This window comes from Octopus sinensis, linkage group LG22 (assembly GCF_006345805.1).
Source record: "Octopus sinensis linkage group LG22, ASM634580v1, whole genome shotgun sequence".
Classification (NCBI taxonomy): Eukaryota; Metazoa; Mollusca; class Cephalopoda; order Octopoda; family Octopodidae; genus Octopus; species Octopus sinensis.
In genome coordinates, this window is record NC_043018.1 from 20,231,712 (window position 1) to 20,251,779 (window position 20,068).

The window sequence follows — 20,068 nt, forward strand, 5'->3', positions numbered from 1 at the left end:
GGTGCAGATGTCTCTGTGTAGTAAAGAAGTTTGCTTTCCAACCACAAAGTTCCAGGTTCAGTTCTACATTGTGGTACCTTGGGCATGTGTCTTCTACTATAACCTCTGGCTGACCAAAGCCCTTGTGAGTGAACTTGGTAGGTGGAAACTGAAAGAAGCCTAACATGCATGTGTGTTTGTTTTTTCCCCACTGCTGTTCAACAGCCAGTATTGGTTTGTTTACATCCATCCCTGTAACTTAGAGTTCAGTATAAGGGAGGGTTAGAATAAATAAAATACCAGGCTTTTAAAACATAAGTACTGTGGTCGATTTGTTTGACTAAACCTTTAAAGGTTTACTCCAGCATGGTCACAGTTCAATGACAGAACCAAGTAAAAAATGATTAAAATCAGCCATTTGTTTGATGACAAAATCCAAGGTGAGTTTCAGGTAGGTTTTGATATCAAAATCACAGGGTATATACAGTGTCAGTGCTTAAAAGCGGTATCTGGTATATCAGTGTTTGGCTGATATTTTGACATTTGTTGTTTAATCATTATTGAGGTTGATGTGTATTGATAACATCTCGTGTAACTTAGTGACAATGTCTGCCTTGATTAAGTTACAAATCTCACCAAAGAATGAAATCTCATGACATTTGAAACTTTCAGACGGCTGGATTCAATCATGTCTTTTTTTATCTTTAATCTTTAATCTTTTACTTGTTGTAGTCATAAGACTGCAGTCATAGTAGGGCAACGCCTTGAAGAATATTTAGTCAAGCGAATCAACTCCAGTAATTTGTTAAAGCCTAGAACTTAGTCTGTTAGTCTCTTATGTCAAACCGCTAAGTTATGAGGATGTAAACACACCAACAATGGTTGTCAAGCAGTGATGGGGGATGGACACAAAAACACACATACACATATATTGGGTTGTCCAGAAAGTTTGTGCCAATTTTTAAAGGAAAGAAGAAGGTCAATAAATACTTGCCATTACATTTTTAATAAACCAAATATGAACCATTTTGTTGCACAATGCATCTCCATCTTTCCTTTAACTTGAAATTACCCTCTTCCCAGAATTGAGGTGGTTTCATGGCAAAGAATTCATCAAGATATCTTTTTTCATCATCCAAGGAATTGAAATGTTTACCATTAAGACCATTCTGCAAAGACCTGAATAAGTGGAAATCTAAAGGAGCAATCGTCGTCGTCGTTCAACGTCCGTTCTCCATGCTAGCATGGGTTGGACGGTTCGACCGGGGTTCTGGGAAGCCAGAAGGCTGCACCAGGCTCCAGTCTAATCTGGCAATGTTTCTACAGCTGGATGCCCTTCCTAACGCCAACCACTCCGTGAGTGTAGTGGGTGCTTTTTACGTGCCACCTGCACAGGTGCCAGGCGGGGCTGGCAACGGCCACGGTCAGATTGGTGTATTTTATGTGCCACCGGCACGGAAGCCAGTCGAGGCGGTGCTGGTGAATATGGAGGTTGAAGTAACACATCCCAGCCAAGCTGCAGCAATTTTTGTCTGGTTTCCAAAGCATCAAGTGCTGAAAATGAACTTTCTTATCTTCCAATTTAAAGGGTTACAGAATTAACACAAGTTATAGGAACATAAACCTTCTTCCATGAAAAGATAGATTAAACTGTGCTCTAAATGGAGGTGTAGTTAAATCCTATTTTATGGACTCAACCATGTTCTAAAATAAGTCGAAAGGTAAGCTACTATAAATTGGCACGAACTTTCCAGACAACCCAATATATATATATATATATGTATGTACATATATATACATACACAATGGACTTTTTTCAGTTTTTGTCTAACAAATCTACTCATAAGGTTTTGGTTGCTCCAAGGCTATTGTAGAAGATGCTGGCTCAAGGTGCCATGTAGTGAGACTGAACTCAGAACCATGTGGTTGTGAAGAAAGCTTCTTACCATGCAGCCATGACATCTGCAACAAGTGAAACAGCAGCAACAACAATAACAATAATGATGTGGGAAATGGCAAAGTTGTTAGAGGATTGGATTAAATGCTCCTTGCAATGTTTGTTCAGATCCTTTGTGCTCTAAGTTCAAATCCCACCAAGGTCATCTTTGCCTTTCATCCTTTCAGGGGTCAGTAAAATAACGTAGAAATCTAGAGGAGTGGATTAAGGGAACTGTGAGGACAAATCATGTGATCACGTGACTAACCAGGCTATCAGATGGTGCTACACATCGCTGGTCACAATGCGCTTCACATTGTTTTAGCTTTGAAATGACGCCACCCCGCTGGCTAAGCGAGCAGACCAACAGAAGAAAGAGTGAGAGAAAGTTGCAGTGAAAGAGTACAGCAGGGATCGCCACCACCCCTTGCTGGAGCCTCATGGAGCTTTAGGTGTTTTCTCTCAATAAACACTCACAATGGCCAGTTTAGGAATCGAAACCGTGATCCTACGACTGTGAGTCTGCTGTCCTAACCACTGGGCCATTTCATCTCCACATAAGGACAGATACCCCGTGATATCTCTTCCATCACTTTGTGTTCTCACAGCAATGTCTGCAATGGTACTTGTGCCAGGTTTTTTTGGGGTTCAATTCTGCAGCCATTCCCTTGTAGAAACAACAGTTCTATAGAGAAGGGAAACCCGTATTGTATGGACAACTGCCAGACTTTTTTTTTTTTTAAGCATTCGTTCATTACAAGGTCCTTAGACCACTGAAAATATAAGAGCTACTAGAATAAAATGGATGTTAGACAGGGGTCAGTAAAATAAAGTAGCAATCTTGAGGAGTGGATTAAGGGAACTGTAAGGAACAAATCACGTGACCAACCAGGCTAACATCGCTGGTCACAATGCGCTTCACATTGTTTTAGCTTTGAAATGACGCCACCCCGCTGGCTAAGCAAGCAGACCAACAGAAGAAAGAATGAGAGAAAGTTGTGGTGAAAGAGTACAGCATGAGAAGACAATAGATGTAAAAAGAAGGCATCCAGTTCTTTGATACAAAATACATATTTTTTCATTGAAATGTTTGTAATTAAAACCATCCGACATAATTTTGTGTGGAAGACACTTCCGTTATGTTTCCAAGATCAGATTAGGGTTTTGGGTCCCCTCTCCCCAAACTCTACACAACTGGTTCTCCCTTGTGCCTCATCTGTGCAAGTTTGTTGTTGTTTGGAGTGTTTCCAAGAATAGTTATTTTACCAAATCCTTTTTGCTGAAACCATAAGTTGTGTATTTCCATAGAAACACGGCCAGAGAAGTGTTAAAAGATTTATCAGTAGAATCTGACAAAACTTCCACAACTTCTGTTGTATGTTAAAAAGTAGGATGTTTTACTTAAAATTTCGTATCTGAACACTTCCTTCCAGTCTTGCTTGGAATGTGTTCCTGCTCAGTTCCTTGTTTTTCTTTCCGTTACTTCAACCCAGGAAGCATTCATTCTTGTAACCAAAATTGTTGCAATATCTAACTTAAAGAGTTGATGGTTGCCAGATTCAGATCAATGGATTGTTCCTAAATTGCTTTCCATGGTAAACCAAAATGGTTCATGGGTAGCAAGCAACAAACCAATTACCTGCTGGAAGACAGTGGAGGGTAATTCATCACCAGAAACACAGTCTTCTGTGGCTCTCTGAAGTGTGAGGAGACTTACAAATGTCTGATTGATTTCATAAGGCGTTTGTAGTTAATTCTGTATAGAGCAGAGAATTGACAATCTTCTATCATTGACTCCATCATGGAATCAGGGATAACATATCAACCGCCATCATGCAAATCTCTAAAATAAAATTTATCATCACCATTATTATTATTATTATTATTATTATTATTATTATTATTATTGAGTGAGAGAGCAGTTCATGCCATCAAAGTGACACTGGGGTAAAATATACAAAGCCCAATATACCCATCATGACTACCCGTCTGATAAGGGCACACCAGGCACATGCATCACAGCCATATGTGCGCGGCATGGTGATCTCATATCAAGATAAACTGCACATGACCTTGCAGGTGGGGCCCAGTTAGAATTTTCTTCAGGTTGAGTAGCCCATCCCGCTCAAATGGTCCCTGAATAGCCCATCCCGCTCAAATGGTCCCTGAATTATTATTATTATTATTATTATTTAACCTCTTATCATACACAATTTTTTTTCCATTTTGCATGCAAAAAATATTGTATTTTTTAAATTATTTATTTTGAATCTGTAAATGAGGAAGATTAATTAAACAAATTATTTTGGATCAGTTATGATTTATTATGAAGTTATTGATCAAAATGATAGTTACTGTTCGTTAATGATATAAAACAGGAATAACATCATGAACAAAGTATTTGGGTTAGAAATAAGAGACAGGTACCTCAGAGTACGGTGAATGTATATTTTCCTTCAAATATACTGGGTTGTCCGGAAAGTTTGTGCCAATTTATAGTAGCTTACCTTTCGACTTATTTTAGAAAATGATTGAGTCCATAAAATAGGATTTGACTAGGGAGCACTCCGTCGGTTACGACGACGAGGGTCCCAGCTGATACGATCAACGGAACAGCTTGCTCGTGGAATTAACATGCAAGTGACTGAGCAATCCACAGACACGAGTACCCTTAACGTAGTTCTCAGGGAGATTCAGCGTGACACAGAGTGTGACAAGGCCGGCCCTTTGAAATACAGGTACAACTCATTTTTGCCAGCTGAGTGCACATTTTAAGCTATCTTTACGTGGAAGAAGGTTAATGTTCCTATAACCTGTGTTAATTCTGTAACCCTTTAAAATGGAAGATAAGAAAGTTCATTTTCGGCACTTGATGTTTGGGAACTAGACAAAAATTGCTGCAGCTCGGCTGGGATGTGTTACCCCACTCTCCATATTCACCAGATATTGCTCCTTCGGATTTCCACTTATTCAAGTCTCTGCAGAATAGTCTTAATGGTAAAAATTTCAATTCCTTGGATGACGTAAAAAGATACCTTGATGATTTATTTGCCATGAAACTACCTAAATTCTGGGAAGAGGGTATTTTCAAGTTAAAGAAAAGATGGAGACGCATTGTGAAACAAAAGGGTTCATATTTGGTTGATTAAAATGTAATGGCAAGTATTTATTGACCTTTTTCTTTCCTTTAAAAATCGGCACGAACTTTCCGGACAACCCAATATATTTACTAGACATCTCTGAATGAAAATACACAGGATAATATGTTAGAGGTTAACATCCGTATCATTAATAAAGAAAGATTTCTTGATTTAACAAAAGCAGTTCCTTTGTTCTTTTGTATCTTTACCACTTCTTAATAAGAAACATTTAAAGAAATTTAATGAAAATACTGTTCACAGATGATAAAGAACAATAAAAATTCAGTCATTTTGATATAGTAGGAATATATGATGTGAAATATCTGTTTGGTGGATATTTGTTATTGCATCAATATTTGGGTGGAAATTAGTGCACATTAGATTAAATTCAAAATTGTCCAACACCAGAAACCACTCTACTGTAAAATGGACCATAAATACTTGTTGGCATTAGGAAGGGCAATCAGCTATAGAAACTATGCCAAAACAGACCTGGAACCCAGGTAGCTCTCCAGCTGGCCAACACCTGTGAAAATTGTCCAACCTATATCAGCATGGAAAATGGATTTTAACCCTTTAGTGTTCGCATTATTCTGTCAAAATTAATGCTTCTTCATCTACATTGTTTTGAATTAATCATGCATTATCTTATATCTATGAGGTAGCTGTTAATTTTTTAAACGGTATTGTAGGGCTGGTGTGAGAGACCAGATATGGCTAGTTTGAACATAAAACAAGTAGAATATTTTTGGCCGGATATGGCCGGTTTAAATGCTAAAGGGTTAAATGATGATGATGATGACAATGATGGTGTTGAGTGTCTCTGTTATAGTGCCTCCCTGAGGACTAGGTTAAGGGTACGTGTGTCTGTGGAGCGCTCAGCCACATGTACATTAATTTCATGAGCAGGGTGTTCCATTGATTGGTTCAACTAGAAACCCTCGTTGTCATAACCGACAGAGCGCTAGTCATGTTCTATATATTGTCAACGTCATCGTTTAACACCCATGTCCCATGCTGGTATGGAATGGATAGTTTGACAAGATCCAGTGGGTTCAAGAACTGTGTCGTGCTCCAACTTCTGCTTTGGTAGAGTTCCCACACTTGGAAGCTCTTTCTAATGCCAAACTGTGTGTATTTCTCCTGTCCACAAATCATCTGCTGGCTTTGTGCCTTCAAAGATGGCACAATAGCAAAAGATCAGAATACGAGGTGCCTCGTTAATTGAAAAACAAATAAGGGTTAGTGACAAGAAAGTCATCCAGCAGTAAAACAATGTTCTGATGATGTATTCACCTATTCGACTTTGCCTTTCATCCTTTCTGGGTCTATAAATTAAGTACTAGTTGCGTACTGGGGTCAATCTGATCAACTAACCCCTCCCCAAAAATTTTGGGCCTTGTGCTAGAGTGGAGGAGGGGACCCCCTTAGGTCATGAATGACCATGGGATTGCACCTAGAAAGTTACCCTCCAAGGCACAAGTCCGGGCAAGGTTGTTTGTGGAAGACCAGCAGTCGCTCATGCATACCAGCCTCCCCTCCTCTCCACACCACCGATGTTACCCAAGGGAAAGGCAAAGGGGCCGATACAGCTTGGCACTAGTGATGTCGCAACTCATCTCTAGAGCTGAGAGAACTGGAGCAATGTGAAATAAAATGTCTTGCTCAAGAACACAACACACTGCCCAGTCCAAGAATCAAACTCACAACCTCACGATCATAAACTCGACGTTCTAACCACTGAGCCATGTGCCTTCCCAGTGCCTTCAGTAAAGGAGCGTGGCTTAGTGGTTAGGGCATTCGGCTTATGAGCGTAATGTCGTGAGTTCAATTCCCGACGACGCGTTGTGTCCTTGAGCAAGACACTTTATTTCATGTTGCTCCAGTCCACTCAGCTGGTAAAAATGAGTTGTACCTGTATTTCAAAGAGCCGGCCTTGTCACACTTTGTCTCACGCTGAATCTCCCTGAGAACTACGTTAGGAGTACATGTGTCTGTAGATTGCTCAGTTACTTGCACGTTAATTTCAAGAGCAAGCTGTTCCGTTGATCGTATCAGCTGGGACCCTCGTCATCATAACCAACAGGGTGCCCCTTCTCTGTGCCTAGAGTAGAAAAGAATATATTCACCTAACCCATGCTAGCATGGTAAAATGGACACAAAAATGAAATAATGGACTATGAGTGTTCAAGAGAGAATTGTAATGGTACCCACTCTGCCCATCCACCCATGCCCATAGGTTTAAGAAGTGTTCAAGAATTGAATGCTGATAAATGAACTGGAGCAAACAACTTGACTTGGTTGTGTGGTGTGGAGAGGGGTGTTGGGAAGAGTTGACTTGATACAACGGACTTCATTGGCGGCGGCAGCCAAGTGAAAATTCAGGTTAATCTGCTGAAAAGTGGTTTTGTATAAAACTTTATAGTAACCAAGGCGACATTTTAGAGGGGTTAAAAAAAAAAGCAACAAGTGGTTTTTGTCGCGGCTGACTGCTCCGTTAAACTTGCAAATCTGTCGTGCATGCCACTAAGTGCCAAAAATGTCAAACAAACCAGACAACTTTACGGTGTTTTTATGTTCAACAAAGATTTTTGAAACAATACTTTCAGAAAACTCCATCTGCCATTATTGGTTGTAGAGAGCTTTTTTTTTTTTTTTTTTTTTACGGTTTTTTTTTTTGGTAAAATTTTTATTGCATTCTCTACTTTTTGGTGCCAAACTGATGTGTTCTCTCCTGTTTTGTTTCAAGAAATTTTATGTTGGAAGAATTAGCTTTGCAAAAATTCTTTTATTTTTATTTTCTTAGATTTTTTTTTTTTTTTTTTTTTTTTTTCATATTTCCCCATTTATTTTTGCCGCTACTTTGTGTGAAAAACAACAGGATTTTACATAACGCCAAAAAAAAAAAGAAAATAATAATAATAATAATAATAATAAATGAAAGTAAAATAGCTTTTAAAATAAAATCCCCTTAGAAAAAGTGAAAAGATGGGATTTATATATCTGATGAAAAAACCGCGACAATAAATTTTGTCAGCTTTCTGTGACTGTATTAATTTTGCATGCGTGTTTATGTGTACATATATACACTTATACATATGTACGCATATATCTATGTAGGTGGGAGGTGTATGTATATATGTGCGAGTGTGTACATACATAGATATGCATATGTTTGCTTAGATACACGTATGTGTACACACACGCACACACACACATGTACATATATAGATATATATATATATACACACATAAACATCTATATATATACACTCACACACATATATAACAGTACACACACTCACACATATATAACAGTACACACATATATATATATAAAAGTACACGCACACACATAACAGTACACACACACACATATATAACAGTACACACACACACACATATAACAGTACACACACACACATATATACATAACAGTACACACACACATATATAACAGTACACACACACACACATATATAACAGTACACACACACACATATATAAACGTACACACACACACACATACATATATATAGCAATACACACACACATATATAACAGTATACACTTATATAACAGTACACAAACACATATATATAAACATATAACAGTACACACACACACATATATATATATAGCAGTACACACACACACATAACAGTATACACATATATATAACAGTACATACACATATATAAAAGTACACGCGCACACATATAACAGTATACACACACACACATACATATATATAACAGTACACACACACACATATAACTGACATCTAAATCGTATATTTTATCTCGTCTTCTCTTTCATTTTAATGGTTCTTACAATCATTTCATGATTTGATGTGGTAACAGATGCACGGTATAACAGCTAGTCTACATTACATGAAATATTACTTAGTGAGCTTCGATTCCCAGCCCCCACCCCACAAAAGAATTCCATATACAGGCGCAGGTGTGACTGTGTGGTTGAAGCTTGCTTCCCAACCACATGGTTCCAGGTTCAGTCCCACTGCATGGCATCTTAAACTTCTACTATTGCCTCGGGCCAACCAAAGCTTTGGGAGTGGATTTGGTAGATGGAAACTGAAAGAAGCCCGTCGTATGTATATGTATATTGTATATATGTGTATATTTGTGTGTGTGTATGTGTGTGTGTTTGTTCCCCCACCATCACTTGACAACTGGCGTTGGTGTGTTTACATCCCCGTAACTTAGCGGTTCGGCAAAAGAGAATGATAGAATAAGTACTAGGCTTATAAAGAATAAGACCTGGGGTTGATTCACTCGACTAAAGGCAGTACTCCAGCATGGCCACAGTCAAATGACTGTAACAAGTGAAAGAACAAAAGAATAGAGATTTTTAATACCTTGTGTCATTCTACCGTTTTATGTCAGCACCATACTATACCACTTCAGTACTACAGCTTATACTATACTCCATACTATACCATACAGTATTATATTATCATTATAGCCTATAGTTCTACCATACACTATGATATCCTACGGTACCACTTTAGTACAATAAGTCTACCATACACCATATTAGACTGCTATGGTATTACAGTTTATACCATACACCATACTATGCCATACAGTATTATATTATCATTATAGCCTATAGTTCTACCATACACTATGATATCCTACGGTACCACTTTAGTACAATAAGTCTACCATACACCATATTAGACTGCTATGGTATTACAGTTTATACTATACACCATACTATGCCATACAGTATTATATTATCATTATAGCCTATAGTTCTACCATACACTATGATATCCTACGGTACCACTTTAGTACAATAAGTCTACCATACACCATATTAGATGCTATGGTATTACAGTTTATACTATACACCATACTATGCCATACAGTATTATATTATCATTATAGCCTATAGTTCTACCATACACTATGATATCCTACGGTACCACTTTAGTACAATAAGTCTACCATACACCATATTAGACTGCTATGGTATTACAGTTATACTATACACCATACTATACCATACAGTATTATATTATCATTATAGCCTATAGTTCTACCATACACTATGATATCCTACGGTACCACTTTAGTACAATAAGTCTACCATACACATATTAGACTGCTATGGTATTACAGTTTATACTATACACCATACTATGCCATACAGTATTATATTATCATTATAGCCTATAGTTCTACCATACACTATGATATCCTACGGTACCACTTTAGTACAATAAGTCTACCATACACCATATTAGACTGCTATGGTATTACAGTTATACTATACACCATACTATACCATACAGTATTATATTATCATTATAGCCTATAGTTCTACCATACACTATGATATCCTACGGTACCACTTTAGTACAATAAGTCTACCATACACCATATTAGACTGCTATGGTATTACAGTTTATACTATACACCATACTATACCATACAGTATTATATTATCATTATAGCCTATAGTTCTACCATACACTATGATATCCTACGGTACCACTTTAGTACAATAAGTCTACCATACACCATATTAGACTGCTATGGTATTACAGTTTATACTATACACCATACTATACCATGCAGTATTATATTATCATTATAGCCTATAGTTCTACCATACACTATGATATCCTACGGTACCACTTTAGTACAATAAGTCTACCATACACCATATAGACTGCTATGGTATTACAGTTTATACTATACACCATACTATGCCATACAGTATTATATTATCATTATAGCCTATAGTTCTACCATACACTATGATATCCTACGGTACCACTTTAGTACAATAAGTCTACCATACACCATATTAGACTGCTATGGTATTACAGTTTATACTATACACCATACTATACCATACAGTATTATATTATCATTATAGCATAGTTCTACCATACACTATGATATCCTACGGTACCACTTTAGTACAATAAGTCTACCATACACCATATTAGACTGCTATGGTATTACAGTTTATACTATACACCATACTATACCATACAGTATTATATTATCATTATAGCCTATAGTTCTACCATACACTATGATATCCTACGGTACCACTTTAGTACAATAAGTCTACCATACACCATATTAGACTGCTATGGTATTACAGTTTATACTATACACCATACTATACTATACAGTATTATATTATCATTATAGCCTATAGTTCTACCATACACTATGATATCCTACGGTACCACTTTAGTACAATAAGTCTACCATACACCATATTAGACTGCTATGGTATTACAGTTTATACTATACACCATACTATACTATACAGTATTATATTATCATTATAGCCTATAGTTCTACCATACACTATGATATCCTACGGTACCACTTTAGTACAATAAGTCTACCATACACCATATTAGACTGCTATGGTATTACAGTTTATACTACACCATACTATGCCATGCAGTATTATATTATCATTATAGCCTATAGTTCTACCATACACTATGATATCCTACGGTACCACTTTAGTACAATAAGTCTACCATACACCATATTAGACTGCTATGGTATTACAGTTTATACTATACACCATACTATACCATACAGTATTATATTATCATTATAGCCTATAGTTCTACCATACACTATGATATCCTACGGTACCACTTTAGTACAATAAGTCTACCATACACCATATTAGACTGCTATGGTATTACAGTTTATACTATACACCATACTATGCCATACAGTATTATATTATCATTATAGCCTATAGTTCTACCATACACTATGATATCCTACGGTACCACTTTAGTACAATAAGTCTACCATACACCATATTAGACTGCTATGGTATTACAGTTTATACTATACACCATACTATGCCATACAGTATTATATTATCATTATAGCCTATAGTTCTACCATACACTATGATATCCTACGGTACCACTTTAGTACAATAAGTCTACCATACACCATATTAGACTGCTATGGTATTACAGTTTATACTATACACCATACTATACCATACAGTATTATATTATCATTATAGCCTATAGTTCTACCATACACTATGATATCCTACGGTACCACTTTAGTACAATAAGTCTACCATACACCATATTAGACTGCTATGGTATTACAGTTTATACTATACACCATACTATGCCATACAGTATTATATTATCATTATAGCCTATAGTTCTACCATACACTATGATATCCTACGGTACCACTTTAGTACAATAAGTCTACCATACACCATATTAGACTGCTATGGTATTACAGTTTATACTATACACCATTATGCCATGCAGTATTATATTATCATTATAGCCTATAGTTCTACCATACACTATGATATCCTACGGTACCACTTTAGTACAATAAGTCTACCATACACCATATTAGACTGCTATGGTATTACAGTTTATACTATACTCCATACTATACCATACAGTATTATATTATCATTATAGCCTATAGTTCTACCATACACTATGATATCCTACGGTTCCACTTTAGTACAATAAGTCTACCATACACCATATTAGACTGCTATGGTATTACAGTTTATACTATACTCCATACTATACCATACAGTATTATATTATCATTATAGCCTATAGTTCTACCATACACTATGATATCCTACGGTTCCACTTTAGTACAATAAGTCTACCATACACCATATTAGACTGCTATGGTATTACAGTTTATACTATACACCATACTATGCCATGCAGTATTATTTTTTTTTTCTACACTAGGGGAAGGGGGCCAGTCGATTAGATCAACACCAGTATGCAACTAGTACTTAATTTGTCGACCGCATCAGCATTTGAACTCAGAACGTAAAGACAGATGAAACATCACTAAGCATTTTGCCCAGCATGCTAACGTTTCTTTTTTTTTTTTTTATTGCCCACAAGGTGCTAAACATAGAGGGGACAAACAAGGACAGACAAAAGGATTAAGTTGATTACATTGACCCCTGTGAATAACTGGTACTTAATTTATCGACCCTAAAAGGATGAAAGGCAAAGTCGACCTTGGCAGAATTTGAACTCAGAACGTAATGGCAGACGAAATACCTATTTCTTTACTACCCACAAGGTGCTAAACATAGAGGGGACAAACAAGGACAGACAAAAGGATTAAGTTGATTACATTGACCCCGTGAATAACTGGTACTTAATTTATCGACCCTAAAAGGATGAAAGGCAAAGTCGACCGTGGCAGAATTTGAACTCAGAACGTAATGGCAGACGAAATACCTATTTCTTTACTACCCACAAGGGGCTAAACACAGAGGGGACAAACAAGGACAGACAAACGGATTAAGTTGATTACATTGACCCCTGTGAATAACTGGTACTTAATTATCGACCCTAAAAGGATGAAAGGCAAAGTCGACCTTGGCAGAATTTGAACTCAGAACGTAATGGCAGACGAAATACCTATTTCTTTACTACCCACAAGGTGCTAAACATAGAGGGGACAAACAAGGACAGACAAAAGGATTAAGTGATTACATTGACCCCTGTGAATAACTGGTACTTAATTTATCGACCCTAAAAGGATGAAAGGCAAAGTCGACCGTGGCAGAATTTGAACTCAGAACGTAATGGCAGACGAAATACCTATTTCTTTACTACCCACAAGGGGCTAAACACAGAGGGGACAAACAAGGACAGACAAACGGATTAAGTTGATTACATTGACCCCTGTGAATAACTGGTACTTAATTTATCGACCCTAAAAGGATGAAAGGCAAAGTCGACCTTGGCAGAATTTGAACTCAGAACGTAATGGCAGACGAAATACCTATTTCTTTACTACCCACAAGGTGCTAAACATAGAGGGGACAAACAAGGACAGACAAAAGGATTAAGTTGATTACATTGACCCCTGTGAATAACTGGTACTTAATTTATCGACCCTAAAAGGATGAAAGGCAAAGTCGACCTTGGCAGAATTTGAACTCAGAACGTAATGGCAGACGAAATACCTATTTCTTTACTACCCACAAGGGGCTAAACACAGAGGGGACAAACAAGGACAGACAAACGGATTAAGTCGATTACATCGGCCCCTGTGAGTAACTGGTATTTAATTTATCGACCCCAAAAGGATGAAAGGCAAAGTCAACCTCAGCGGAATTTGAACTCAGAACGTAATGGCAGACGAAATACCGCTAAGCACTTCTAACATTTCTGCCAGCTTGCAGCCTTATGCTATGCAGTATTATATTATCATTATAGCCTGCGGTTCTACCATACACTCTACAATACCCTATGGTACCACATTAGTACAATAACTCTACCAGACACCATATTATACTGCTACAGTATTACAGCTTATACTATACACCATACTATGCCATACAGTATAGGTATATCAGTAGAACATTATTACTATAGTACGTTTATATATTTGTTGTGCAAGATTTTTTATGTGAAGTCATGTGTTGAAACAGATATTGTTATATTTCGGAATGGTCATATTGCCAGTTTAGCCAATAAAACACACGCACTATATATTTGGTGTTACTTTGCTTCAGTGTTATTTATTTTTTGCATTAATCTTAATCTTATTTCGGTCAGAGTTCTTTCGTCACACTCCTGTGGCCGCATCAGTGGTCCTTTGTTTTCTTCTTTCTTATTTGTGTGTCTCTCCTTACTAACCGTCAGCCATTTTGAATTTCTATTGTATGTCTTCATTTGCGCATGCTTATATCTCTATGTGCGTCTATGTTTATTTAGTGTGTGTGTGGGGCGATGCCTGTAATATTTGTATCTTCTGTTTATATACTCTTTACTCTTTTACTCTTTTCAGTCATTTGACTGCGGCCATGCTGGAGCACCGCTTTTAGTCGAGCAAATCGACCCCGGGACTTATTCTTTGTAAGCCCAGTACTTATTCTATCGGTCTCTTTTGCCGAACCGCTAAGTGACGGGGATGTAAACACACCAGCATCAGTTGTCAAGCAATGCTAGAGGGACAAACACAGACACACAAACATATACATACATACATATATATGCATATATACGACAGGCTTCTTTCAGTTTCCGTCTACCAAATCCACTCACAAGGCTTTGGTCGGCCTGAGGCTATAGTAGAAGACACTTGCCCAAGATGCCACGCAGTGGGACTGAACCCAGAACCATGTGGTTGGTAGGCAAGCTACTTACCACACAGCCACTCCTGCGCCTATATTAATAATTATTTTTGATTCGTTTTTTTTCTTTTTTTTTTTTGATATTTTATCCATATCAAATGTTTTGATATTAACTTGAAAAAGTAACTTATGAGGTCTTTTCATTATACTAAACAGTCTTGGGAATTTCTTTGTAGCTCCTCCTCCCCCACAAACTTACTGAATTACTTAATAATTTCCCTATTCACTTCTACCTTTCCATTCTACTTAATTTCCCCATACTCACACACTCACTTGCAAATCTAGTTCATCTGTTGCCCTCTGACCTTTGACCTACTGACATATATTTGGTCAAATTACTAAGTGATCCATCTGTATTAAAAAACTGGAATCTCTGCTTTAATTAAAGATTTGGGTTTCTGCTTAACGTGTTCTTCTAATATCTATCTAATATCAGACACACCACACTGACAGTACAAACCACCTCCTACCCATCCGGCCATGCCCACCACCATCCACTTCACATTATCTCTCTCCTCCTCCCTCTCTCTCTCTCGTTGGTGGTCCTAATAGTTAACAAATGGCAAAAATGATTCATACATCAACAAAGAAAAACAAAATGGCAGGGTGGTGGTGGTGAGAGTGGTAGTGTTCATAATGGTTACCCTTGACCCCCTAGTAACCATCCTTTTATTTTTCATACATCAGCAACCCCCTCCTCCTCTTCCCCCATCCATTCATCCATCCACCCACCCAGACAGACAGACTGACACATTCTTACACTTCCATGTTTAAAATGTTAAATTTAAGGAAATACCTTGCATGAAGGAATTTCCTTTGCTCTCTCCCCCGCCCCCATTCCTACCCTCTACCCCCTCCAGTCACTCTATCCCCCTCTTTCACCCCTCCACTGCTATGTCTCTTTCCCCTTCTGCCTCCTTCACATTTCTCCTCTCCCTCTTTCTATATCTATCTCTCTTTCCCTTCTCTCCTCTCTCTCTATTTCACACATCCCTTTTTCTCCTTTCTTTCCCCTCTTCCTCACCCTCGCTTCCCCCCCCCGCTTTCTCCCCCCCATTTCTCTCCGTCTCTGTCTCCAATCACTCCTTCCCCACAATCTATCTTTCATTCTCATTTTCTCTCTTTTCTGTCTTTATCTCCCCCTCCCTCCATGCCAATCCTTCTCCCCCCCCCACCTCATCTCTTTCTAACGCTCCATAAACAAACATGCTTCTGTCTCCAAGACAAACTCTAAGGAAAAACACGCACCCCCTCCTACCGCCCCCCACCAATCTATGTTTAATGCCTTAACAATCATTCATACCTCACACCCACTGCCTACTCCTTCCCCACCCCTTCTGTTTTTCTTACATAAATGACACGCCTCCCTCCCACTCTCTTCCATCAAACCCCCATTTTCACCCCTTTTAAAGAAAATATTCTCCTTATTGTTAAAAGGAGATAAAATTTTCTGACACATTTCTTTTTCATAAAAAGGAACCACTTCATTTTTTCATTTTTTTGTTAACCAAAATCTTCAGCGGCGGTGGTGGTGGTGGTGGTGGTGGTGAGAATGGGATGGTGTTTTTTTTTATCTGTTCTTGGTTGTTTTTTTTTGTTTTCGTTTTTGTTGTTTTTATTATATTTTGTTTAGTTTTCTTTCTGCTGTTTTTTTTTATTTCTCATTTTCTCTCCTCCTTTCTTTTTCTTTCTCTGTCTATTAAGTAAGTCTTGACTGTCTCTTAAGTATATATTTTAATGTAGAGTTCACAGCATTGCAAATCTCTCTATTCATCTGGCCCTCTCTCTCCCTCTCTCTCTCTCTCTTTACATATATATATATATATATTTCTATATGGTACGCTTGACATTTGCTAAGAAAGCTCTCTGCATGAAACCAATGGTAGTCTTGTTAACTTATAAAATAAGGAATATTTAAGCATCAAGTGTGTGTATATATATATATATATATATATATATATATATATATATACACACTCACATTGTACGCTTATATCAAACAGTGAGAATGAGTGCACAACACTACATTGGTGCTTAAATATTCCTTATTTTATAAGTTAACAAGACTACCATTGGTTTCATGCAGAGAGATTTCTTAGCAATTGTCAAGCGTACCATATAGAAATTTCCCCAAGACACCTGAAGAAGGCTAGAGGGTATATCAGCCAAAACATTGTGTTAACAACAAACAAGATGAGGACAAATATCCATCAAATGTAAATAATGTAAATAAAGACATATTGTGTCTGTAAGTATAGAAGGTAGTCTTTTGATTCCAAATCCAAAATTGACTAAGATTTTGTTCTTAGAAACAGAATTGCTTCAAACAGGTCCTCCTTCATAGAAGACCATGGAAGCACTCCGTCGGTTACGACGACGAGGGTTCCGGTTGATCCGATCAACGGAACAGCCTGCTCGTGAAATTAACGTGTAAGTGGCTGAGCACTCCACAGACACGTGTACCCTTAACGTAGTTCTCGGGGATATTCAGCGTGACACAGAGTGACAAGGCCGGCCCTTTGAAACACAGGTACAACAGAAACAGGAAGTAAGAGTGAGAGAAAGTTGTGGTGAAAGAGTACAGCAGGGATCAACACCATCCCCTGCCGGAGCCTCGTGGAACTTTAGGTGTTTTCGCTCAATAAACACTCACAACGCCCGGTCTGGGAATCGAAATCGCGATCCTACGACTGCGAGTCCGCTGCCCTAACCACTGGGCCATTGCGCCTCCACTAGAAGACCATAACCCATTAGCAGTTAAACCAGCCGTATCCGACCCAAATATTCTACCTGTTTTGTGTTCAAACCACCCAGATACTATCTTTCACACCCACCTTTAATGTCACCCCAAAAATGTGCAACTACACAATTGAAATCTCAAAGTTACAAGATAATGCCTGATTAATTCAAAGCAAAGTGAACAAGTAAGCATTATATTTGACAGAGTAATATGGACGCTGAACAGTCAGATTTGATTTGAATATTTCCAGAGGAAGAAACTGTCAAATTAACATTTGTAAAATTGGAAATTTCAACACATTATGTTACAGTTTAGTGAAGGCGTGTGGTCTAATGGTTTGTAGTGGTTTTCAGCTAGGGTCCATATGACCCTTGGCGTAGTCCATATAAGATTTTGTAGTGAAAATTTATTTGCAATAAATCAGTTACACTTTTACAATACACCAAATATTTTAACAATTTGTTTATATATATAGTTCCTAATAATATTTAATTATAAACACACAGTAAGATTATATGTATACACACACCAGTGGTTAGGGCAGTGGACTCGTGGTCATAGGATCGCGGTTTCGATTCCCAGACCAGGTGTTGTGAGTGTTTATTGAGCGAAAACACCTAAAGCTCCACGAGGCTCCGGCAGGGGATGGTGGTGATCCCTGCTGTACTCTTTCACCACAACTTTCTCTCACTCTTACTTCCTGTTTCTGTTGTACCTGTATTTCAAAGGGCCGGCCTTGTCACTCTCTGTGTCACGCTGACTATCCCCGAGAACTACGTTAAGGGTGCACATGTCTGTGGAGTGCTCAGCCACTTACACATTAATTTCACGAGCAGGCTGTTCCATTGATTCGGATCAACCGGAACCCTCGTCGTCGTAACCGACAGAGTGCTTCCATCCCATACACACACATATACACACTTATATATGCAGCAAATGGCTATATAGAGTAGGGGAAAATAGGAATTAAAGGGGCCCAAAGGCAAAAAAAAAAAATGGTTGAGAACCACTGAGTTAGTGTTGGATTTACAATCATACAGCCATGAGTTCAATTCCTGAGCTGGACAGCGCATTGAGTCATTGAGCAAGGCACTTAATTCCATGATGCTTCAGTTTACTCAGATGAAACTGAGTATCAGCTGTTCATGGATGCAGCTTTCTCTCCACCTAGTTGTCATATAGTCAAACTACCACTCAGTCAGAGGTGAGAAAACCCATGAGGGTACCAATATCTGTTCACAACTATACAGGCTCTTAACGAGAGCAAACTTACCTTTATTAATGTATATTGAATTATACATAGATATATATACAAGATTTCCACAGATATAAAAGTTTAGGATTTGTGATCTGCCCACAGACCTCTTTTTTGAAGCTAAGAGATAATGTATGATTAATTCAAAAGAATGAGAACAAATTTTATAGATGCAGGAGTGGCTGTGTGGTAAGTAGCTTGCTTACCAACCACGTGGATCCGGGTTCAGTCCCACTGCGTGGCACCTTGGGCGAGTATCTTCTACTATAGCTTCAGGCCAACCATAACCTTATGAGTGGATTTGGTAGATGGAGTTGGAAAGAAGCCTTTCGTATATGTGTGTGTATGTCTGTCTGTCTGTGTTTGTCCTCCTACCATCACTTGACAATTGATTTTGGTTTGTTTATGTCCCTGTAACTTAGCGGTTTGGCAAAAGAGACCAATAGAATAAGTACTAGGCTTACAAAGAATAAGTCCTGGTGTCGATTTGTTCAACTAAAGGTGGTGCTCCAGCATGGCCACAGTCAAATGACTGAAACAAATAAAAGAAAATGCAATAGACATGACAGAGAGAAATCTGAATGCTTAAGTTTTATATTGTTCAATTTTGATGTTTTCTCAAGTATTAACATGGATATCCACTTTATCTAAAGAATGTGTACTAAGCATTGATGTCCTCTTAAATATTGTAAAGATTATCCTGAAGACTTTTCATGTATTATCACAAAATGATGACATCTGTCACCAACAGGTTTCATTTGCTTCTGTTCTTATTTTCTCTTTCAAACAGGTTATCCAGATTTTCTTTCCTCATTCATTACAATTAAACCCATCAC

General features: G+C 37.9%; 1 protein-coding gene across 5 annotated transcripts in view; it reads left to right on the plus strand.

Moving 5' to 3' along the window:
• Window positions 1-20,068, plus strand: part of LOC115223120 (alpha-1,6-mannosyl-glycoprotein 2-beta-N-acetylglucosaminyltransferase-like) — a 635,056-nt gene that overhangs the window by 561,451 nt on the left and 53,537 nt on the right. For all 5 annotated transcript variants that reach the window (XM_036512165.1, XM_036512164.1, XM_036512166.1 and 2 more), the window contains one exon: window positions 20,023-20,068. This exon is cut by the window's right edge and continues 52 nt beyond it. In XM_036512165.1, coding sequence (XP_036368058.1) covers window positions 20,023-20,068 — 46 coding nt within the window. The remainder of the gene's footprint in view (window positions 1-20,022) is intronic.